Source organism: Xenopus tropicalis, chromosome 3 (assembly GCF_000004195.4).
Source record: "Xenopus tropicalis strain Nigerian chromosome 3, UCB_Xtro_10.0, whole genome shotgun sequence".
Lineage (NCBI taxonomy): Eukaryota > Metazoa > Chordata > Amphibia > Anura > Pipidae > Xenopus > Xenopus tropicalis.
Window position 1 is genome coordinate 70,185,003 of NC_030679.2, and position 26,207 is coordinate 70,211,209.

General features: G+C 36.6%; 1 protein-coding gene across 1 annotated transcript in view; it reads right to left on the reverse strand.

Annotated features, from left to right (window-relative positions):
* Positions 1-248: 248 nt before the first annotated feature.
* The window catches only part of LOC100487454 (V-type proton ATPase subunit S1), a 41,016-nt gene continuing 15,057 nt past the window's right edge, over positions 249-26,207 (reverse strand). Inside the window, exons 2-10 of the mRNA XM_004912992.4 lie at positions 22,875-23,001; positions 21,253-21,321; positions 19,994-20,190; positions 18,462-18,502; positions 13,719-13,804; positions 5,226-5,461; positions 3,903-3,956; positions 3,097-3,340; positions 249-945 (exon numbers count right to left, since the gene is read on the reverse strand). Of these exons, the coding sequence (XP_004913049.1) occupies positions 736-945; positions 3,097-3,340; positions 3,903-3,956; positions 5,226-5,461; positions 13,719-13,804; positions 18,462-18,502; positions 19,994-20,190; positions 21,253-21,321; positions 22,875-23,001 (1,264 nt within the window). The 3' untranslated portion in view covers positions 249-735. The remainder of the gene's footprint in view (positions 946-3,096; positions 3,341-3,902; positions 3,957-5,225; positions 5,462-13,718; positions 13,805-18,461; positions 18,503-19,993; positions 20,191-21,252; positions 21,322-22,874; positions 23,002-26,207) is intronic.

Genomic DNA, 26,207 nt, shown 5'->3' on the forward strand with positions numbered 1-26,207 from the left:
TGAACCCTATTGACTAGAGGAGGCTAAAATGTAAATTTCTGGCTGGGGTGCATGTAAAATGCATCTACTAAAACTTGGGAGGGTCTTCAGGGAGCACTTGAAAGATAATAAGGAGGGATGATCGATATAATGTGGCAAGGAATTCAAGGGACAGGCAGGAACCACAGCAAATTTTGCAACATAAAAGAGGTCACACAAGGTTGAGAGGAGAGAAGACTATGGAGCTAAATGAATAATTTAAACAATCATTAAATGTATTTATCTTTAATCTGATCAGTTAAATAAACAATTCCCAATTTCTGATAGGACTTTATGCAATATACAGTGCATAATAAAATGAATATTTGTCAGTTTACAGGCAGCTGTAGCTGGAACAAAGCCAGACAGGTTTAATGTTTCATACATATTAGCCACATGATACAAAGGGTATTTTTTATTATTTTGTATGTGTTTTTTCTCTTTTACAAGAAAACCCACTTGAAGTATGATTTAATACAAGCTTGCATTTGCTTGGATAAAAACAGACACAGACATCTGAAGTGGAATATCTAGAGGAAAGCTGTGTGACTTGACTTTAAGCAGGATGACTGCATTATTTATATACCCGCCTGTCTTCTTTCACTATTAATGACATTGAATGTCATTTATCTTTTGACAGAATTGCTACGGGAATAAAAAGCTGGATAGCCACAATAGAATAACATTGAAAGGAACCACAAGTCATCCCACAGGTTGTTATTCTGTCTGAGGAACAGACAATTGTTGACCTTTTGGATCATCAAATTTGCCATTTGTTGTTAGCTGCATAATCATGAAAATCCCATAAGACAGGATCCATAATAAAACAATAGAAGATACAAGGCCCATCCATATCGCTGGAGTAAAAAAAGAGGTACAGTCGCTTGCATAAGAAAAGAGATTATTTTGGATGTTAAATCCTTGAATCTGCAAAAAAAAAAAAAAAACACCAAGATAATTAGAAGCAATGTATATTGCTAATAGTGATACAGAAACAATATGTGATAAAAATTACATGTGAAACCAGGGTCGCTATTAGGGGATACAGGACCCCAGTCAAGGGCTCTGTAGCTAAGGTTTTCCCAAAAGGCTTAAATTTCAGATCATAATGGAAATTCCAGTCTCACTGTGGGCATGTGATATGCCCAATGCGCAAAAACACACACAGTTGCGCCTGTGCTTTGACATGAATTGAACACAATTGTGCTGAAAATCATTGGTGTCAGGATGTCAGAATTACTGGGGCTCAATATCAAAGTCACATTGTTTAGTCATAAGTTCATTGCAGGCCGCTGTGGGAACCCTGAAGCTACTACTGCCTTTGAGGTGGTGGTAAATCCAAGGTTCCCCTGTGTCAATAAATCCTCTTGAGGAGCCAGGATAGAGCTAGTGACACTGAGCACGTAAGTGGAGGAGTGGCTTTTGCCCAAGTACCTTCAGTGAATACTAGAGAGTTCCACAACGACTGCTCATTTTTGCAGCAACTGCAGCTGTGGTCATAAATGAGCCCTAATATCACTAATATGTTTTGTTTTTTTTAAAATGTAGTTATCACACCCCCAAAAGGCAGGATACATTGACTGAACTTGGGTTTAATCCAATTTGAGTTGACAAAAGTTCAAGAGTTCTTACTCTTAGCAAATATAGAAATGTTAAGTCATACTCACTGTGCAAGTTAATAAAATGAACAGATTGTGAAAGTATTTAAATAAAACCTAAAAAAATCAATCACCTGGATCGATCATGCAAGGTTGATTCTAGAAAGTTAAAGACTAAAATAAAAGTCCATTATAACAAACCTATACCTGATTTAAGTGATACTGTCGTTTAGCTCCACTTTCCTTTCCTTTTCTAATTCAGTATACTGAGGACTCATGCCTCCCCCAGCCTATTTTCACTGCCAGAACCAAGCTCTCCTTTGGTATTTGAGTGTTAGTAACACTTGGCTGGGGGACATGGGATTTTTAAAAACATAGCTTGTGCCTTCTTTGCTAGTGATACAGACATGATCTAGTCAGTTTGGGAACCTGTCAGTATCACTTAATTATTGTATTGAATTTAGGACCATATTAAGACAGAAGAATCTCACAGCAGCTGATAGATAAACAGGTTTTATCTAAAGGAAAAAAATGGATGAACTACCAACAAGTTGAGAGAAAAAAGGATAGACAGACAGACACTAGCAAGAGAGCAATTGCCAGCAGAACATGCTAGCCATCTAGCGCCATCTAGTGATCTCACAATATCAGTCAATGCATAAAATATTGTGTATAATTAAAGGAGCAGCAACCCCATAAAGTGCAAAAGATATATTATTTTACATACAAATATTGTATCTATTCAGTACCTATTTGTTTTTAGTCTATAGATCTGTAAAAATCAGATTGTAAGCTGTAATGGGTAGGGCTATCTTTACCTCCTGTATAAATCAGTATTTGTATGTGTGATGTATACTCTATTCAATGACTCTGTTTCAATTGAAACCTAGAACAGTCACAATTTAGCATACAAAAAAAAGATGAAAAGTTACACAAATACATTTGGCAAATAATTCAGCGTCCCTATTTGTTAAAAATCCTAAAAAAGTTGTTTTGAATTTTTTTGGTGACATTTTTTGAATTCTTTTTAACATGATTGGTGAATGTCTTTTATATTAATGGCTAATTTGCTAATCCATGACACTCCCTGGGAAAAAATTATGGGCTGGAGATTTGTTTTATGGCTTTGTTAAGTCAGCAAGCAAACATCAGGAATTCCCTTTGGGACGTCAGTGTCAAGGATTGTCTAAAGAATATTATTTCTTCGAATTTCCCAAGAAAAACATATGCTGAGTGACAACTGTTTTGCAGAGAGACATTTTTCAGAATTATCCTAAGAAATATAATTTGCTGGGCATCAATTCATTTACAGAAAGACAATTATCAAGGAAAGCCTAGCTGCAAACTGCATATATGATAATATGATTTCCAGTCATTTTTGCTATACAATATCTTGCAGCTAAGGTTATTTTTTTTTTTTACTTTGGTTTTTTGCAGTTATTAAAGATATCAAACCTAAAAAAAAGGATAACTGACTCACTTGAAACTCAGAAATGAATATATTCCAGCTGCCTGCTTGTGAGTTGCTTCTAACTAACTGTTCTCCATAAGCAGAGCTTGTTCCTATTTGCTGACAGTGGTACGAATACTCTGCTGGTGCTGAGCCATATGCAGTATTAAACGTGGCGATTCTGGATTCATCTCCATCTGGGATTATTTCAATAGACTCTAACATGAACCAGTTTCTAGCAGAGCCAGTGTAGAATTGATTAGTCATCACAAACCTGACAAGGAAACAAAAAAAATATATACAATAAAATATAATGATTTCCCTTCTGTATAATGTATAGTCACAACAGTACCCACAATGCAAAGACGCACACATTTAAGGTTTTTTTTCAGATTTTTTTTGTGTAAATATGTATAAAAATGTTTTTTTTATTTATATTTTTTATAAGTTATGAAAAGTAGAATTGACTGAGAATGCATAAAAGATCTACAACTTTTGTTCACAACAAATTCATATTCGTTAAACTTTTACTCTGCAGTGGCAAAATATTTTAAACTGTAGACAAAACTGTTGCAAGTTTTGAAAAATGAGCATTTGATATTGCATTTCACACAGGAATAAATTGTGGCAATAATAGTTAATACCCAAAGAAATACATACAGTGCAAAAACATGATAATGTCAAGAAACGGTGAGAAATGTTACCAATTCTACCCTTTACACAAACATAACGAAACACTCAAGTGACAATACTGTAAATAGAAACTAGGCTACATTTGATGCTTGAAGTAGCAGATAGAAACAATAAAATAAATAATTATCTTTATAAACTTTTACCTTATTTCAAGGCTTCTAAGTCCATTTCCAGGAGAAGAATATAATAATGACAATCTGCAACATATTTTAGCACAATCATTACATTTTGAAATATTAATAAAATAGTGAACTACATTTTATGTTAAAGGAACAGTAACACCAAAAAATGAAAGTGTATAAAAGTAACTAAAATATAATGTACTGCTGCCCTGCACTGGTAAAAGTTGTGTGTTTACTTTAGAAAGTCTACTATAATTTATATAAATAAGCTGCTATGTAGCCATGGAGGCAGCCATTCAAAGGAGAAAAGGCACAGACACATAGCAGATAACAGATAAAACACTATTGTATTCTACAGAGCTTATCTGTTATCTGCTATGTAACCTGTGCCTTTTTTCCAGCTTGAATGGCTGCCACCGTGGCTACACAGCAGCTTATTATATAAATTATAGTAGTGTTACTGTAGCAAACACACCAGTTTTACCAGTGCAGGACAACAGTGCATTATATTTTTATTACTTTAAAGCTCTTTCATTTTTTAGTGTTACTGTTCCTTTAAAGGTACACCAAAATGTACTGATTTATAGAATGTATACATTAGATGCATGGTGGCTCAGTGATCGTGACATGGGCAGTGCGTGGGTTTCCTCTGAATAATATATACGTATGGAAATGTGTTGAAACTATTAAATAAGGATAATAATAATCTACAAGGAATCTAGACTAAGCTTGACTAAGCTATTTTTAGCTCTAATATAAAATAGAGACTGCAGATCCAGTGACTACCAAAATGTTCCTAGGGATATAAGGGGCTCTGGTTGATGGCATGTTTTTTGCATATTTGTGCCCTGCTCCACATTTACAATTTTAGCCTTTGCACCACCCAGTGTCGGACTGGCCCACCAGGTACCAGGAAAACTCCCAGTGGGCCCAGGTGTTAGTGGGCCCTCTTGCTTCAATCCACTTGGCCAGTTGCATGGTCATTCCCAATTTCTGTATGAGGAAAAAGAGATGGAAGGATAGAGAAAAGAGACTTGGATAATCAAGAGGTTTCGGGAGGAGAGGAGGATTAATAGTTTAGAAAGGTGGCCTATGTTCAGGGTTTTCTGGTGGGCCCCTGACATCTCAGTCCGACACTGGCACCACCTAGGTCCTCTTGCACCTAGGCTTTAATAAATTAGGCACATTACTATGCAAATACAGCATTTCATTTATATAGGCCATGTTTGTCAGATATGTTATATTGGTGATAATGCTCTTGATGCATCAGATAATAAAGAAAGCAGCAGGCCTATGAAATATATAGGTAACATAAGCACAAATACAGATCATGGGTTCACTTACGTAGTATTGGATTGAGAACAAGTAGATAATGAAGTATTTGCCGTTTTAGCCTCAAATGTCACATTTGTTAAGTCAAAAACCTGTGAATTATTTGCAGTGATCAGTATTTGAGTGGCATAGATCAAAATACATGTGGCAGTTCCATTTGTCACATTTAGTGGGGGGTATGGTGCAGTGGTACCAATGCTTTGGAGCTGTCGTCCTATTTTTGCTGTCATCTCAAAAGTCTGTAAAACCTGCAACAGAAAATGTTTGTTATGACACAGCTGCTTTACAAGATTTACAAAAAGAATACAAAAATTATATATTCAGTACATCCTTAATTCAAATCTGAATGCAACTTTTCTAGGGTGAGCTGGTCACTTATTGAAATGTATTAGCCAACCCTTTAAGGAATCCAACTAATCAGCCTGCAAGCCAAAGGGATAGTTTCCCAATGCACATACACGGAGAAGAATGTAGTTATTGCATTCAGTCTGGTCTACAGCCAAAAGATTCAGTCTCAAAGGAACAGAGATCAAAAGTGTTTGCTGATCCACCATGCACCTATCAACATGATGCATTTCCATTTGGACAGGATTTGGATGGTCTATCAAAACTGATGAGTTTATATATGTTTATATGTGCCCTGATGGACATTAGCATGCCTGAAATCAGTCAACCTGCCCAAAACAATCCCAAAATGTATGGCCAGTTTATGGCTCCTTTGAACATAACAAACTTTAGACCTAGTTCTGTTGCTGGCCTGTCTAGGGGCACCAAGAGTGGGCTATCCCAATTATTTTCCATATTTATATATATCTTTATCTATCCTATTGTAACAATTATAAGTCATATATTTATGTATATATATTTAAGAAGCTGAAGAATAATTGGGGTTATACTGGAATGTGTTAGTAGTAAAACATTTATTAGAAAATATACATATACAGTATGTGTTAGTAAAAATGTAGCTATGCATGTCATTTCATAAAGTTTCATTACATCAGTAGGAATAGGCATGTACAATAATCCTTTATTAATGTTGTTGAAATAACCCCAATCATCACCAAAACAGAATACAACCAATAACACTGAATGGTTGTCTTAGTTTATAGCTTAGTTATAATTTTTTACTGACATTTGAATAAAATGCACTTAAAAACAAAATTCCTACCCACAGCTTAAATACTGTGCACATTGTAACATATGTTAATAATTAATGGGTGTCATGTGATAATTATGTTGTGCATGGCAATTTACACCTTTTCTAGCAATCCTCTGGTATTTTCTTCTAGAAATTTTGATTTGTAATGATTAAAATAGTGGTTAAACTTCCGCCACCTTGTTAAACATCAAACTATTTGAAGGTGCAAAGAGGTCACATGTTATAAAACACTGATTTTGTTTCCTTAGCATTTTGACAGACCACACTGTGTTTTTGCAGGCACTGTTAGGGGAAGCATGTGTGTGTCTGGGTCAGAATGGAGTGTCATATACAGAAGAAGCAGGGTTAACCCTTCCTCCTTCACCAACCTAGATTTTACATTATTGGCAAGAGGTTTAACAATGGTGGCAATGTAAACTCTATGTTTACTATTTCTAATTAAGTCAATGAAAAGAGGCTTTGCCAACAGCTGTTGGTAGTATTAGGGATAAAGTATACATAAGTGTAAATTAATAATCCATTTGCTTTATTCCTCTAAATGTTTTGTAAAGATAGCTTAGGCTGCAGTTTAGCCTCAAGATTCAATTGTGGTCATAATGTCATTAGAAAAAGACAGAGATACAAAAGGCCTGACTGTCAAGGGAACATGGTATGATGTTACTGGTCATAGTCAGCTGAGTAGTATTTGAACCAGGGACGTAGCTTGTACAGAGAAGTTCTATATGTCTATACTACCAGATGGATAATGAGTATAATACTAATGAAAAATTTGAAGGCCTACAGGCCCTTTTATTGAAGGATCCAACCATTTCTCCACTGGAATGAATTGTGTACCATATGCATCATTTAGACCTTTGATCTCTCCTGGTTACCTCTCACACCCAGCTAAATTGCCTGATTATATAAAAGTGTTTGTTACAACAGTTATTAAATAAATAAGGGTTTTTTCTGGTTGCTGATGAAAAGCCACCATGAATATTAAACATTTTCCATGTGTTTCATCTCCTCAGGAGATGTGAGTAGGCCATGGCAAAACAAAATGTTAGGCACCCCCAAGTGACTTTAATCGCTTACCTTTTACCCTGGGCTGGTGCCCCTGTTAGGAGAGAACCGCACTAGCCTGTGGTAGCCGCGAGCGAGCATCTCCTCTTCCTGCTTCTTTCTTCGCATGTTTGCGCAGTAGAGTGAAAAGCCGAATTTTAACAAAAAAGTAGGCTTTTCACTGCGCCGGAACCAGGGATTTTGACACAGAAGGAAGCAGAAAGAGGAGATGCTCACTCGCAGGTACCCTGGGCTTATGCGGTTTTCTCCTAACAGGGGCACCAGCCCAGGGTAAGAAGTGAGCGATTAAAGTCACTTGGGGGGGGCTAACATTTTGGCACCCCCAAGAGACTTAGCCTTTCCTTCTCCTTTAAGTGTATTAAAAATAAAATGTTTATAATTGTTTATCCATGACTTCATGTAAGATATTTCTAGAAGGACATTTCCCAAAATATATGTTTCACAGACGAACTTCTGGCTGCATTCACTTTCAATCCCTTTGACCTAATTGGCAAAGCAAAATCCCCAATTGCCGTTTGACCAACTGTGAACTGCTGACAGAGACTGACGCTGCATGTATGACTTGGGTAGTAAAGAACATTGGCTAAATGCAAATTTGGAAAGGAAGTGCCTAGTAAACATTAGAAACTGAATGTTAAATAAACACTTTAATAAGTAAAACAATAATATAACGTTTAGCTGATGAGTTCATGTAGTTAAATCAGAACTCACTTTCTGACAGAGCACTAGTTTCAGTTCTAGTCAGCATTGCCTAGCAACATCCATTTAAACGAAATGCACTGAGAGGGCCATTTACTAACAGTCAGATTTTTTAGCACTAAAAGTTGCAGAAAAAAAAGTCCCAAATTTTTTGAGATTTACAATGCACAAAACAGCTTAAAATACAAATCCAACAATTTGCCAGCTAAAACTTGTCAAGATCATGAAGAAGTCAATGGCAGATGTCTCTTCCCTTCCCTGGAGGATCCTTGTTAGTTTTTGTTGCAACAATTCAAAAACATTGCAGTTTTGTGGATAAATATGTATTCATATTAACTTATGTTTATATTGGACTTTCAGAATGATCTAGAACAATAAAAAGGTATTCCCCCTTAATCTAAAAATAACTGACCATCAGGTTGAACCCTCATTCACTGTTTGGGGAACTCTAGGGGAAGGCAACCTCACAGTTTGGGAACCACTGCTCTAAAGCATATAAACAGTCCATTAATTGTATTGCATCGAAAAAAGATAAATTATATTACAAGTGCCTTAAAAACAGTTTCAGAGGCCTATAAATATTTCCCTAAAAAGGCAGTCTATTGTTTTTAATTATTGGAAGAGTGAAAATTGAGTTAATCACAGTTCACTAGAAAGGAAATCGTCACGTCTCTATTTTCTTGTATAGAATTTTAGAGGTATATTTATTAAAGTGTAAAAACACGGGTATACTATCTTCACTCTTTAAAAACATATATAACATATAAGTATATAAAGAGTGTTGAAATTTCCCTCGTGTGAACTGTCAAGCTCTGTTTTTTGCCATTAAAATTCCCCACAATTAAGTTTATCACTAAAGGAGTAAGATGGTCAAAGTATGTGAAATGCAGAACTAATATATTCCCATAAGGATGTGTAAATGCTTAATGAGTATCTAAGTTGTGGTTACAGAAACCAACCTGCAATTCTTGTTTGAGAGAATTCAAAATAACTTAGGTAAGGTAAACGTAGCTAGCTGCTGGTCTAAACTAGATGGAAGTGGCTGTTGCATGCATTCTAGAATGCAAATGTTTCCAGAAAGCCAACAAGGTTAGTTAAAGTGAGATATATTTGTAGGAGTTAGTTTTGGAAATTAGGAGTAGGTTAAATATTCACTCAATTGTCTGGGTTCTCTTTAACTCCCATCTTTAGTAGTCTATAAACTGAAACAGCATTTGAGTCCCTACCAGTGTTTTATTAAATATATGTAATGATAATGTAACATAAGGTTGAATACCCAGAGGTACAGTAGTAATTCTGTCTACACAATCTGGCTGCCATGCAGGGTATTTCTATATGGTGATCTGGATGGCACTGCACCGTTGGCCCTGTTGGAAAACATTCACCTGGCTCATTGCACACTACTTTTCTAAATGGTGCTGTATGGTGGAGGGTAGATCCAAATCTGTGGCAGTCCAGGATGTTAGCACTTATAGAGGCATCTGCTTATAATGGAGGAGAAAGAATTGCCACTTATGTATTATATCAGTCCATTTCTCTTTACTTCATTCATATTTGTGTTTATTAAAGATTAAACAGCCTCTCTTTTAAATAACAAATTGTACAAATGTAAAGTTTTTGACGATTTGCTATAAAACTAGAGGGAATTCAGTAATAAATCTGAATTGGCTTAAACTGAATCCAGAATCCTCTAGTTTGCTCTCCATAGTAATAGATGATTTCTTTCTGGATCTATCTCCAATTCATCATAGGCTGCAAGCTGCTCATATAAAAGTGACTATTAAGCCTCAGTATTTTTAAATGCATTTAGCCTTCCTTTGCTATTTTGGTTTTGATAGTTCAGTACTGGTAGCTGTATACTGAAAGCAAGGGTTAGCAGTGATAACACATTCCGTGTCAAACGTCTTCTGGTTCTTCAGTATCTTGTTAAAGTCACTGTATCTTGGCAGGTATTTCTCAGAGATCAACAAGGTAGAAAATGCAGGTTATGTTAAAATGGACACAAGTGTTGCACCCATTTATGCAATTTGTTAAATTGCCAGCATATTAAGGAGCAAATAACCTTAAATAAACATTGCAGCAGTGTATATTAACATAGTGACGACGAGATCCATGGATTATCACTGCCCATGGATCTTTGTTTTTTAATTATAAATGAATGTGGTAGCTGTGTTTAACTGGGTCTGATTAACACTCTGGTGAAAGAGTTTCTATTATGTATTACTTATTTATCTATTGAGGTCTTCCTGATCAGTGCCATAACTGCCAGTGGAGAAAGTGGTGCAATGGCACCTTGAGCCAAAATCTACTGAAAGCCAGCAAGCCTAGCAGCACTGCAGGACTCACAATGGCAAACTTATGGCACTTTGCCTCAGTGCCTTTAAAGGAAATGTAACACTAAATTTTTTTAAGTAAAAAAGCTATTCTACCCTGCACCAATAACTGCCCTATCCTGCAAACCACTTAGTATTTTAAATGCTTTAATAGAAAATACCTGCTAAAACTTGGCTTCCTGTCAATTGCACTACAGCGATACGGCAAAGGAAGGAGCTGCATCCACTATGCGACGATCGATTGATCGAGCCTAGCCTGACTCCTTCCTATACAGAAAGAAAGCTAGACTCGATCAATCGATTGTCGCATAGTGGTTGCTGCTCCTTCCTTCACCGTATCGCCGTACTTCAATTGACTGGAAGCCAAGTTTTAGCAGGTATTTTCTTTTAAAGCATTTAAAATACTAAGTGGTTTGCAGGATAGGGCAGTTATTGGTGCAGGGTAGAATAGCTTTTTTACTTAAAAAATGTTAGTGTTACTTTTCCTTTAAGCCTTAGTTACATCACTGCTGTTAATCATCTTTCCATTACCCTTGACCTATGCACTTATACCCCACCCCCCTTTTTGTTCTGTTTCTTTCTTTTTCTTAATAGATTGCAAACTCTTTGGGACAGGCAACTGCATTTTGAAACACCTAAGCACTTAAGTATAGATTCATCTATTTTACTGTATAATGTATATAACTATACCCCTGTTTGTGTTAACACATTTTATAGCACTGCGTACAATTGTGGTGCTTTATAAATACATACATACAAACTGTACATCTGTAAGTCAAACACTGTAAAGGAACCAGATAACAATTTAAATAATGTTATTTTTAATTTATGTTATTTTTAAATGATTTAACTGTGTTTCTTAAGCAGCTCTAAAGTTTGGAGTTTCAGCAACTGTTGTTTTAAAATTAAGTTGCAACCTCCAAATCTAAAGAAAAATCTGAAATTTAATTATAGGTTACACTGTACTTGCAATCTTATACAAACTCTACTATATGAAATGATATTATTTATAAGATTTTCAACTAGGTTTTATAAATACAATAATTTGAACAAGAGGATGGCAGTATTATATATATATATAGAAAATAATTATCTGTGGCCAGCACACCCTTCAATGTTTCATCAAAATTTTTTTTATTGTAGATATATTGTTAAAACCAACGTTTCGGTCCTTATTAGGACCTTTCTCAAGGTTTTTTATCCTTGAGAAAGGTCCTAATAAGGACCGAAACGTTGGTTTTAACAATATATCTACAATAAAAAAAATTTTGATGAAACATTGAAGGGTGTGCTGGCCACAGATAATTATTTTCTATATACAGTATATATATAATACTGCCATCCTCTTGTTCAAATTATTGTATTTATATAATCCTAGTTGAAAATCTTATAAATAATATCATTTCATATAGTAGAGTTTGTATAAGATTGCAAGTACAGTGTAACCTATAATTAAATTTCAGATTTTTCTTTAGATTTGGAGGTTGCAACTTAATTTTAAAACAACATAGACAGACATAATTTTGGCTACGCACCCCGCAGAATATTGAGCCTTGGAGTGCGGACACCATTTGGATTGATATATATATATATATTAGATTATGGAATCTAAATGGAATCTAAAGAACCTTATTTTGTTGACATGACGCAAAGCCAAAATAAAGAATCCAAAGAACAAGTGTTTACAGTGTTTTCATAGGTCACTTGAAAAATATTTGTAAATCAATTGTGGCAGCTTACCACTGTGCACACAGAACTATTTATATAATTCTAGGTTTAATGGCTCTCATTGGGATGCTGCTCAGGGCTAATAAATCACCTTATCCAATCACCAGATTTGGAAGTGTCAGTTTATCCTTCACATATACAAGCAGGGATGGTATAATATTATCAAGTCAACATTCATTATGCCAATCCATCAAGAGGAGCTACAAACATGAATCCAATTCATTTCAGGGAGATTTACTAGGCATCATTTCTTCTCTAAATTTGAAGGTCTGCAAGAATCAATATTGCTGCATTTAGAAATCTATCTCGTTGCTACTGACCATTTGTTTAGGGGAATTGAATATCCAAAACTGTAAATTATCTTTTGCAGTATGCTATGATCTGTAGTCACTTGTTTTGCCTGGTTTCCTTGTTGCTCAGAGAAGACTGCTCACCCTTAAATTAGGGCCAAATTGCACAATCGAGGTATAAGGTAATGTCAGAAAGAATGTTGCCATATCTTAGGGGAAAACAATATTAGAATAGGAGTCATTTACACAGAGCGAATACAGAAATGCATACAGAGAACGTTGGCTGCACAGTGCACCTGGTGCTGGATGAAAAAATCAGACACGGTGCAGAGCGCAGCATGGACGGGCACAAGTCTGCCCTGGCCTTAGTGCAAAAAACAGAGCTGCAGTTGGAACTGTTATAATGCTTGAATTGGCAACAGTAGAACAGACATCAGACTCTCAGTTGACAATTGCACAACCTCCGACTTGGGCAGGCTGATTTCTCAATATTTGTATTTGTGAATTCAAAAGAACTTGGAATTTTACCAAACTCTAATATTTGCTTATTGATTTAAAAATTGATAATAAAAAAAACTTAATAAAATTAAAACTTGATTTAAAAACCTTGAATGCATCAATTTCACATTCTTCACATCTTTGGGGGGGACTAAAAATTTGAAAAACAATCACTTCAGTTTTGCCCAGAACAACCCCCATTGACTTTTACATGAACTCGTAGGCTTTTAGATGCAGAAGTTTTAAATTGAGTTTTTCCAACTTTTTGTGCTTTATATATTTTGAACATTTAAGTTTTGGAAACCATCATTTGAACCTCTGAGTTTTTGCACGAGAAAATGTAATTTGCGGAACAAATCACATTCTTGTATAAATGTAAATAAATCAAGTAAGAATGTTCTGTGTACACAGTAACTTATGTCCCTCATAATTTTCTTATAAACAATAGCTACTTATAAAGAGTATATGTTCCACTCAAAGTGTAATGGTAATGCACAGGATAAAGAATAACTATTATCATTATTAAAAACAGGAAAGTTCTAACAGGAAGGCTCATCATGAAGCCGGTAGGGTTTGGGTGGGTGGGGACAGTGGCTGGACATAATTGTGCAAGGACAATCTGCAATACTCAGAGCTATGGGGGTCTAATATTTTTAAATAAAACCAACACAATTTTCTGGAGGAAAAATACTTTGCAAATGATATGTAGCAAAAAAGGGAGCAAACAGAAGGGTACCTTGGATGGTTTCATTCCTGTGTAAATCCCAGTAAAATCAATGTCTCTTTTAATCAGTTCTTTTGTAAGCCTTCCAATGAGTTTATCTGCAATTAAAACAGTAATTATAACATATAATATATACTTTGGCCTATCTTAACTATAGTGAAGGCATTTTCAGCCTGTTACTACATCAAGCAGGTTTTTATTTAAAGCTTAAGAATTTTACTTTTAACTATTTTATACAATGAATTAAAGGGAGAGTTTGATGCGTTTACAAAGGTTAGGAAAAGATGCATGCTAGGCATCATTTCTTGTGATTTGCTTCTATAGCTAAGTGGTTTGTTCAATATTGAAAAGGCACTACTGTTAAAATATTTATAGATAAAATGTTGATTTTTTTTTTACTAGCTGTTGTTTATTGAGTTATTATAAGTGAGATGACCTAACATTCACTAAAGGTGCCTATACACCTTCAGATCCACCTACGAGTGGGCGATATCGAGAGAATCCAGGGCCAAACAATCAAATTATAATGACCGGTATAGGCAAAGTTGGTCCGGGGACCGCATCAACGAGCCGATGTGGTCCCTGATCGGACTAGATTTTTTAACTTGCCCGATCGATATCTGGCCGATTTCAGGCTAGATATCGGTCGGGCAGGCCCGTCGGTAGTGCCCATACGAATCGTCTAAGGGACCAATATCGGCAGCTAGAATCGGCCTGTGTATGGGGACCTTAACACTGCTGGTGTTTGTATCACAAAGATTTGATTTTAGAATTATTACCTCTAAATTAATACAATCAGTCATAAAGCAGCAGAATAAAAGTACTATTGTACCAATTCTGTTTCTTTAAAATATACAAAATAGGAAAGTGAAATAACAAGATAAACACTTCAGGGCATTTGGTAAACTATCCCTTTATTAAGTTGTTGATTCCTTGTGGAATGTCCTTAGCAGAGGTCACTTCTCCCTTCTGTTTCCCTTATAAACTGATCACTTAGCCGGCAGCCTGACCAATTGAATCAGTGCAATCTGGCACAATTGTTTCTCAGATTTCTTTTTTAATATTGTGCTTAAAATGTTGAGAAGCGTGAAACAAAAACATATTTGTGCTTTTCATTAAGGTAGTCGAATGTCCTTCCAATCAGCAGCATGTTATTTGGCATTCCCTAGGAAGAAGGCTACAGCAGTAACTATAGCTACAAAGAATGCCAATGACCTTTGCTTCTCACAAAGCACAGTCACATTTGAAACTAAATTTATGCTTCCTTGTTGTCATGTGAACACTTTGCAGGACAAAGATACTTACTGGATTTCCATCTGCTTAATACAAAATACAGTATTATTATATTTAATGCTTATGTTTCAAGGACAACACTGTTAAGCAATTTTTCAAGTATTTGATTTTAGAGATAAGTAACAGCTTCACTATATCAGCTCTATTAAATTACATTTGCACACACAAACACACACCCCATGAGCACACAAATCATGTCTTTCATTTAAGTTGCCTGTGCACAACCCCAACTCAAATGTAATTAATAGGGAATACAGGTGGATTGAGAGGTTGGGATTTCCATTAGCTAATAAAACACCAAACTGAGGCATAAATAATAACTGCCATAAATAATCTGTAAAATATACTGTATCCTTATATAGGTTGCTACTTGATGTCATAAATTTTAAATAATTTTTAATGATTGCATATAAACACAACAAATTTAAATGTATATACAGTGGTGTGAAAAACTATTTGCCCCCTTCCTGATTTCTTATTCTTTTGCATGTTTGTCACACAAAATGTTTCTGATCATCAAACACATTTAACTATTAGTCAAAGATAACACAAGTAAACACAAAATGCAGTTTTTAAATGAGGGTTTTTATTATTTAGGGAGAAAAAAAATCCAAACCTACATGGCCCTTTGTGAAAAAGTAATTGCCCCCTGAACCTAATAACTGGTTGGGCCACCCTTAGCAGCAATAACTGCAATCAAGCGTTTGCGATAACTTGCAACGAGTCTTTTACAGCGCTCTGGAGGAATTTTGGCCCACTCATCTTTGCAGAATTGTTGTAATTCAGCTTTATTTGAGGGTTTTCTAGCATGAACCGTCTTTTTAAGGTCATGCCACAACATCTCAATAGGATTCAGGTCAGGACTTTGACTAGGCCACTCCAAAGTCTTCATTTTGTTTTTGGTGGATTTGCTGGTGTGTTTTGGGTCATTGTCCTGCTGCAGCACCCAAGATCGCTTCAGCTTGGGTTGACGAACAGATGGCCGGACATTCAGGATTTTTTGGTAGACAGTAGAATTCATGGTTCCATCTATCACAGCAAGCCTTCCAGGTCCTGAAGCAGCAAAACCACCCCAGACCATCACACTACCACCACCATATTTTACTGTTGGTATGATGTTCTTTTTCTGAAATGCTGTGTTACTTTTACGCCAGATGTAACGGGACATGCACCTTCCAAAAAGTTCAACTTTTGTCTCGTCGGTCCACAAGGTATTTTCCCAAAAGTCTTGGCAATCATTGAGATGTTTTTTAGCAAAATTGAGACGAGCCTTAATGTTCTTTTTGCTTAAAAGTGGTTTGCGCCTTGGAAATCTGCCATGCAGGCCGTTTTTGCCCAGTCTCTTTCTTATGGTGGAGTCGTGAACACTGACCTTAATTGAGGCAAGTGAGGCCTGCAGTTCTTTAGATGTTGTCCTGGGGTCTTTTGTGGCCTCTTGGATGAGTTGTCTCTGCGCTCTTGGGGTAATTTTGGTCGGTCGGCCACTCCTGGGAAGGTTCACCACTGTTCCATGTTTTTGCCATTTGTGGATAATGGCTCTCACTGTGGTTCGCTGGAGTCCCAAAGCTTTAGAAATGGCTTTATAACCTTTACCAGACTGATAGATCTCAATTACTTTTGTTCTCATTTGTTCCTGAATTTCTTTGGATCTTGGCATGATGTCTAGCTTTTGAGGTGCTTTTGGTCTACTTCTCTGTGTCAGGTAGCTCATATTTAAGTGAGTTCTTGATTGAAACAGGTGTGGCAGTAATCAGGCCTGGGGGTGACTACAGAAATTGATATTGAAATTGAAAATTGAAATTGATAAACCACAGTTAAGTTATTTTTTAACAAGGGGGGCAATCACTTTTTCACACAGGGCCATGTAGATTTGGAGTTTTTTTTCTCCCTTAATAACGTAAACCTTCATTTAAAAACTGCATTTTGTATTCAATTATGTTATCTTTGACTAATAGTTAACGGTTTTTGATGAGCAGAAACATTTAAGTGTGACAAACATGCAAAAGAATAAGAAATCAAGAAGGGGGCAAATAGTTTTTCACACCACTGTACAATGATAGAAACTATATCTATTGTTGACATATTTATGCAGCCTTTTTTCTTTATATAGACAATTAATGAATATGTAACTTCTAATATCTTTGAATTATGCAGCAGGGGTGAATATATACTATATAGATGGCAGACATGGTACATTATTCTTTTTTTACAGTTATATAAAACATACCACCCTAATTTCCAAAATCATTTTTTTCCCTGAAGTCTGTTCTCACTTTAACACTAATGATACAGGTATGGGATCTGTTATCCAGAATGCTCGGGACCTGGGGTTTTCCGGATAAGGGGTCTTTCCATAATTTGGATCTCCATACTATGTCTACTGAAAAATCATTTAATGGTTAAATAAACCACATAGGATTGTTTTGCCTCCAGTAAAGATCAGTTATATCTTTGTTGGGATCAAGTACAAGGTACTGTTTTATTATTACACAGAAAAAGGAAATCATTTTAAAAAATTAAACTTATTGCTTATAATGGAGTCTATGGGAGGTGGTCTTTCTGTAATTTCGAACTTTCTGGATAACAGATCCCATACCTGTAATGAGCTGGGGCTTTGTTATGATAGGGCAGCACTTGAAGGGACTAAGTAGATATGACAGAAAAGTGATTTTAGTAAAGTTTACATAAAGTTGATTACAAGTTGATTAGTGAAATGATGATGACCCTTTCAAGTCATACCCATATCTTCATAATTAAAGGCTCATATTTGTTTACACTGTAGATCTGTTTACAGAGATTAATGACTATATAGTGAATTATGTACTCCTTACTCGTAAAATATAAGGATAATATACGTCTCTGAGGAGTCCCATGACCTAGTAAAGACAAGACACCAAAGGCCAAGTGATTTTATACAGGTCATGGAACTCCAAGGTGACTTCCAATATCCTCTTATTTTACAACATGGGCTTATTATTTATTAAAATACACAAGTTCCATTAAGTCATGGTTCAGAAATTACACCACTAAATACCAATGATAACTGATTATATCACTAAGCACAATGTATAAGGATATACATTGTGCTTAGTGATATAATCAGTTATCATTGAGGATATTATTTACAAGCTTTTTATGTATGTGTATTATAGAGTTCTAATTTACATTTATATTATTACAATTTTCATATTACTACATTAACTACATAATTTAGTTACATATTAAGGCTGGTGGCAGAGACAGTGTTTTTTCCACTCGTGTACATACGCCAGTAGAAAACAAGGCCAATCTGCTTCCATCTGTGCTATCTTGTGTGCACACTGACACGGCATGCCAAAAATGCATAGTTTAGTGTTTCCATGCTGGTGGGTTAAGGCCATGTATTTAGACAGAGTTAATTACATGGAATTGTACAATATTGTCCAAATGTGTAATGAATTACTTATATAGATTGCTACGCACCATTTTCAGAGAAGGCTTTAGCAGCAGCTATGTTACTTGATCTGCAAGCAAAGGAGAAATAGCATGTCTATCAGTATCAGAATAAGGCTTTACTGCACATTTTAGTAATGTATTACTGCTCTTTGATAATTATAATCACCAGTTGTCTGTTTCCATTTGCAAACATTGAGCATTGTAAGAAGAGAAATAGTAACATATAACATCAACAGCATTAATAGACCTACAGACTGTTAAGGTAAAATTATTGTCAAAGAGCAGGGTGTACTGTGAAAAAGTGACCACATCATTTAGTCCCATGCCAGGATTATAGTTATGACCTTTTAAAGGGGAACTAAAGCATACAAAGGAAATGACTAGAAATGCTGTATTTTATATACTGTACCAGAGTAGCATCCCTATAATTATTAAGATTCAGGCCTTTAAAGTTGCCCATGGGAGCTCATTATCTTGGATCTCGTTAGGCCATCTTGTGATACCATCATTAGAAAGCATCAACACATTTCAGAAAGTGAGGTTATATCTGTCATACAAGCTGATGCTACAGCCTATTACTAGTATTAATTAATACTAGTATGCTGAATGCATTGGTGTCTATGCTGCCATGTAACATTAAGCTGAATTAATCAGTAAATTTATAGTAAATGGTATATTGTATATATTCGACTGTATATATTGTTTCACAGCAGCCTAGAGTAGACGGTCTGCTGTAAGTCTGCAGAAAAGTAGACGAGGAGCTACTGGGGAGGCACAGATCTTCATTACTAAAGGGCTGTGGTGGCCTTGAGCTGGTAGAGAAGCCAAACACATAAGGTGCTGCCTTTTAGCCTAATTCTTTGTGGAGTTTTAGTTATCTGATAGCATTGCAACATTGATAAAAGGGCCCATGAGTCTATGCAAGATATATTTACTGGTACATGCATGACAATTAAATATTTGTTATTTAACCATCGTTGTGCCCTAGGCAGTTGCCTCTTTTGCCTACTAATGTTCTGGCCCTGGCCTCTGTTTACTTGAAATGCCAAGGCCTACTTTGAATCCCAGTCTGGACATGCTTATTAATACTAAATACCCAGGCCTCACCCATTTAAAACAATCACTGACTTATAGATTTTGACCAAACTATTTAGGGATCATTTATAAGTGCAAAAAGCTAGAATGGACACCATATTGCACAGACATTGACAAAGGTAATTGTGTCTATACATACGCATGGCAACTTGCAATGTGCACGCATAATGCATGCTTGCTAGGGAATCAAAGATGCACTTGTGATAAAGGAATTGTGCAAGTGCAATTGTTGTGGATGCTACTTAGCAGGCATGTGTAATTATAAAGGAATTCTGCAGAGAAAGCTACATTGTGGGTGAAAATACATGACAATTTGCATCTGATAAGTGTACTTTGCTTTCCGTCCTAATTCATATAGTCGTATACAGTACCACATACATAAACATCATCTTTATACAGGAAAAAGAAATTACTATTGAGAAGAATTGACCCATTTTTTAAATGCTAAAACTCAATTTCTATACCTTGGTAATGGCTGTAATTTTACTATGATAAGGTTAGACTTCTCTGTCTTCAGCTCCACAGATGATATACTGAGGTTCTGATCAGCTCTGATTATGTTCCACTTTCCCCGGTTTTTAATGTAACCTGGGAGATGGTGAATAGTTTTCCAGTTCACTGCTGGTATAACTAAAGAAGATGGTGAGGAATTCATTAATACCTGCAATAAATATACAAGAAGACATTAGCTGACTGTTACTCTGATGTACAAAAAAGTATCTTAAAGGAGAAGGAAAGGCTAATGAAGAGTTAATCTCAAGCTGCAGGCATACCTTCAGTTCTCTCAATAGTGCCCTTAAGTCTCCCCATATTTCACCTGTTCAGATGATCAGAAGGCAAACAGGAAAGAAAAACGCTGAGCTCTGTAAAGAAAGTTCCCATAATGCCTCATTCCTGCACCAAGACCAAGACAAAGACCAGTGTACATGTGCAGTTTGTAAGACTGAGGAATGAGGAAGCTTCCTGCTGATTGGCTCACATCACACATTCCTAAGGGGGGAAGTTCTTAACATTCTTGAGGGAGGTGGGAGCAAGAGAGGGGAGAGAGGAGAGAGCTGCGAACACTCTGACACAGGAAAACAAGAAAGGCAAGAAATCCTGTTTCTATTGACAGAGAACTCAGTGCAGCGTTTCTGTGAGTGCTTATGGCTGTATTTACATAGACCTTTCTGATGAAGCTTACTTTGTTTTTACCTTTCCTTCTCCTTTAACTCAAACATAAATATCATTCCAATGCATAGACCCCAAGGTTTGCAATTATTAAGCTAAGATCAGATCATGTTTAACAGTGTAGCAGACAATATAATGATGGCTTTAATGTGTATTAGTGCTAACCTCCCTGAAAACAAAATTTGTATCTAAATACCATTGAACAACTAAGCCTACAACAAACAGGAATTCAAATGCATTGTAGTATATTTTCCATGTATAGTGATAGAACAAAAGCCTGCTATGCCACAACAGCCATTATTCATCCATCACTGCAACAATCAACATGTTTATTCATTTGTCTGTCTCATATGTTATTATTTACGGGACATTTTCACTGAAAGCAGTAGCAATTAGATTTTATTTAACCTTTAACTGCTGTCTGTCCCATTGCCTAGCAATAAGCTTTTCCCATTCATTTGAATAAAAGCTGGATACGTAGAATACCTTCCCAGCACTCTTCAACATATTCTTTAGCATATTCACATACAATATAATAAAAAAAAAAACTTGCCTTCACATTATGCATTGTGCCCTCAGATCCGCTGAGAGAACTGTAATAAGTGAAGTCTTCCATACTCAACTACAAATAAAAAAGAAGAGGCAAAATCACAAGATATTAAAAGGAACAGTTATTCTATAAAATGAAAATTATCACAGTAATAATGTACTGTTGCCCTAAACTGGTAAAACTGGTTTAAAACTGGTTTTAAATACTTTAAAGGACATGTAAACCCTACACACAAATATCTAATCAGTGAACAGCCTCTTTGAAATCTTTCAATACCTGCCACACTGGTTGCCCAGAGGTTAATAGTAAGGCTGCAACATCTCCTTAATCACTTAGATTTCCTTCTCCTCCACTCGGCCCCTCCCTTAGGAATTTACTTTGGCTGTTGGCTTGTGGGCATGCTCAGTTGTTCTAAGCTCAAATTAGTAAACACGCCCTCCAGTCTAGCAGCCAGTGAAGAAATGGCATTGCTGGTTCCCTGCCTGTGTGAGACTGTACTCTTGATGAAATGTATACTGAATAAGGGTCTTTGTGTGTCTTTGTGCTGTTTGCAGATGTAAATGTATCTGATTATGTATCAGAGGAAAAATGGCCGCCGGGTGAAATCTGCTATTTGCTTTAGGAAAATGTGATGGTGCTGGCAAATGAAGGGGATATATGCAGTACAAATGATGCCTTTTGGGGATGGGGAGACGTGCCCAACTGATATACATTGTAGGCAAATGTAATTACAGTGCTTTAAGCAGTTTCATTTTTGGTGTTACTGTTCCTTTAAGTTATTAGATGTATCTTAAACATCAGCGATATTTAGAGTTCCAGATCCATGAAGTGTACTTATTTAATTCTGAAGAGCCAGCAAACCTGTGTAGGGAGACACGCAACATGCATTTGCCCATACACACAATACCATGTAATAAATATTAATATAATCATGTCATATTATAATATTATATATTGATTATGATATTGATATATTTTGTCATATTAGAGCATCTGTTACACTCCAAATCTTCTGTTTTGTTGTTAATTTCAATAGAGTTATTTGGCTATATTTCTTTCATTTATAAATCATAATTGTTGATATTAATATGTATTCATATAATGTTTGTTAAATTGCATGCAAAGCACATAAGAGGTAATTTACAAAGTGCATTGCAGGGTGCAAAGTGCAAAAGAAATTATGTAAACTGTCCTGTTTTTTTAGACCTTTCTACCTAACTTCACACTTTGCACCTGGGGCGCAGGTTTTGTACTCCTGGTAATAGATAGATGATAGATAGATAGATAGATAGATAGATAGATAGATAGATAGATAGATGATGGATAGATAGATAGATAGATAGATAGATAGATAGATAGATAGATGATGGATAGATAGAGATAGACAGAGATAGATAGAGATAGATAGAGATAGATAGAGATAGATAGATAGATAGATAGATAGATAGATAGATAGATAGATAGATAGATGATGGATAGATAGAGATAGACAGAGATAGATAGAGATAGATAGAGATAGATAGATAGATAGATAGATAGATAGATGATAGATAGATAGATAGATAGATAGATAGATAGATAGATAGATAGATAGATGATAGATAGATAGATAGATAATTACATACTGTTTCTTGGAGGAACAGGATGATAGTCTTTGGTGTTGCTGTAAATTCTGGATCAAGCAGCTTGTGGAATTCATGTTCTGACGTGATGTGCCCGCCATGTACTGTTGGTTTAACTTTCAAAAAAGACCTGAAAATAAGAACAACTAGATTTTATTTGGAAACACCTTTTTAAGTGTATTACAATTAGCAAATTATTGGTGTCCTTGGCTACGTAGTTCAAAAGGAATAGTTTTAGCTTTAGCTTTTATAATCAAAATGATTCAAAATTCCATAATGTACTGGACTGCTATTCACCATATTTTCCCTACATTCTTCAATGAATGCCCCATACTCTTTATAGCACAAAGATTTTTATAGACACAAAGAATAGCTGCCAGGGGGCAACTAGGCAATTCTTCAGTAGGCCCATGCTGCTGTCATATCTGCTCTGTGCACATAGCTGCAGTAATTGGCATCTGGTTAATACAGATGTAATTTGTGGTTTTACAAGTCACAAAGATGTGAAGTTCTACAAACTAAGCTACCCTTCATCAAAATCTTGTAAAGCAACTTTTTATACTTCCCCCTTCCTCATGTATGTAATACTTGAATAGACACAGTATCTTGCCTGTACAGCTATAGTGAAGAAACCTCAAAGCTAGCCAGTTTAAAGGGATTCTGTCAGGGTAAAACATTTTTTTGTACAAAAAATACATCAGTTAAAGGGGTGGTTCACCTTCAGGTTTACTTTTAGTATGTTATAGAATTGCCTATTATTAGCAACTTTTCAACTGCTCTTCATTTTGTATTTTGAATTATTTTTCCTCTTCTGAACTAATCAGCTTTTAAATGGAGGTCACTGACCCCAGCAATAAAAAAAACTGTTGCTCTATGAGGCTACAATTTTATTGTTACTTTTTATTACTTATCTTTCTATTTATATTTCTCTCGCTCTTTGAAACCACTGCCTAGTTGCTAGGTTAAATTGGACCCTAACAGCCAGATAGCTGCTGAAATTCCAAATTGGAGAACTGCTGAACTAAAAGACTATGAAGTTTTCCATTATTCGAGGTCATGGTATATCTAGTATAAATAAATCTAAAATAACTGGACTTGTTAAGTAATCATTGAAGACGTTTCACTACTCATCTCAGTGTGTTGGCTAGGTTTGAAAAACAGAGGGATGTGGTGTTTGTGATTTTCAAACCTAGCAACACACTGCGACAAAAACTTATACACCCAAAGGATCCAAAACCCAAGGAAAAACAAAGCAATGTTGTATACGCAGTCCAGTGTAGCGAGGAGTGCACAGACCTTTATATTGGGGAGACAAAGCAACTGCTCTCGAAGCGAATGGCTCAACATAGGAGGGCAAACGCTACGCTTCTGTATTTCTACACCTAAAAGACAAGGGACACTCCTTTGAAAATATCTATGTCCTAATTTTGGACAAAGAAGGCCGCTGGTTTGAAAGAGGTGTAAAAGAGTCTATTCATGTTAAAGTGGAGAAACCATCCCTAAACAGAGGTGGGGGCCTTCAACACCATCTCTCTGCTACATACAATGCTGTTCTAACATCTGTACCCCGGCACTTTCAGAACTCTTCACACATGCATTCATGCAACTCTAACAAGTAAAACCTTTTTCGAAGAGTTGCTTTAGATTTATTTATACTAGATATGCTGAAATAAAAGCTAAATCAGTAAAAAAAACGCAAATTGCAAATTGTCTCAGAATAGCCCTTTCTATGCCCTTTCTATGCTATACTATGGGGCAGATTTATCAAAACACGAGATCGAATTCCGAATATGAAAAATTCAGATTGGAAACGAAAAATTTCTGAAGATCACAAATATCCCGAAAATGCTTATGATAATATCGTATTGGCGATCCGAAAGTCACGAAATTTTCGTACAGAACTGTAAGGTATCCCGGTAGTCCGATGAATACTAGCTTTCCCCTGCGCTTCCCACCGGACCTGAACACTGGAAGTGGAACAGTAACAAGCCCAGCTACAGAATAGCAGAGGTGCCGTGAGTACCCGAGTTTGGAGAGTACACGATGGTAGCACCAGATGCTGAGCGAAAATCCCAAAACAAGCCGAAGTCAAGCCGGAAGTCAGAGTCCGAAGTCGATGCCAAGGGGTGAGACGAAGAATGGTCAAAACGAGCCGAAGTCAAGCCAGGAGTCAGAGTCCGAAGTCGAAGCCGAAGGGTGAGACGAAGAATGGTCGAGAACAAGCCGGAATCAAGGATCAGAGGTCGAAATCAGAGGAACTGGAACGCGTAGTGTCAGGATGCAAGGAAACGATCACCTCGCACAGAGTCTAGGCCTGAGCGTCCTTAAAACAGCATTGCGCATGCTCGCGGCGTCAGTTGCGGCGCGCACGGCACCCGTCGCGGCGCACGCACGTACACGCGGCGTGCGTAAAGCCGCGCGCACGTGCGGCGCGCGCTTAGTCGTGCGCACAACGCCAATTCCGGCGTGCGTCCGTACGCGGCACCCGGCCTGTCGTGCACCCGCACCGGCGCGCATTCGGCCGGATGCGCGCATCGTTAGAGGAGCGCACCGGATCCCGACATTGCCCCTCCCCAACACGCGACCTCCGGACGCGTGAAGGTGTCGGTTTATCTGGATGGTCATTATGGAATAACCTTGTGAGTTGTGGGGCATGAATATTAGACATTGGTTCCCAAGAGTTCTCTTCAGGCGGATATCCCTTCCATTGGACCAAATACTGAAGTCGACCCCTGTTGATTCTAGAGTCTAAAATAGCTTCTACTTCGAATTCTTCGGATCCCTCCACAACCACTGGAGAGGGAGGGACAATAGTTCTTCCCGGGAAGGAGTTCTTAGTTACTGGTTTCAAAAGTGCAGAATGAAACACCGGATGAATCTTGTAAGAGGCTGGTAACTTAAGTTTGAAAGCAACATCATTTATTTGTTGGATAATAGGAAAAGGACCCAGAAACTTCTGCCCCAATTTCTTTGAAGGACAATGCAGTTTAATATGACGGGTAGAGAGCCACACTAGGTCCCCCACCTGAAATTCTGGATCTTTCCTACGCCTTCGGTCGGCAAAAGTCTTAAAATTCTTTTGAGCTTGAGTCATGGCTTGCTGTATGGCTTGAGTATTTATATCAATAAATGAAAGATGATCTTGAACGGCTGGAACTTGGATCTCTTTAGGAAGATCGGGGAGAACATGTGGATGAAAACCATAATTGGCAAAAAATGGAGTTTGTTTGGTGGATGAGTGACGAGCATTATTGTAAGAAAATTCGGCCAAAGGCAACAGCTTACTCCAATTATCTTGCAAAAAGGAAGAAAAACAACGGAGATATTGTTCTAATG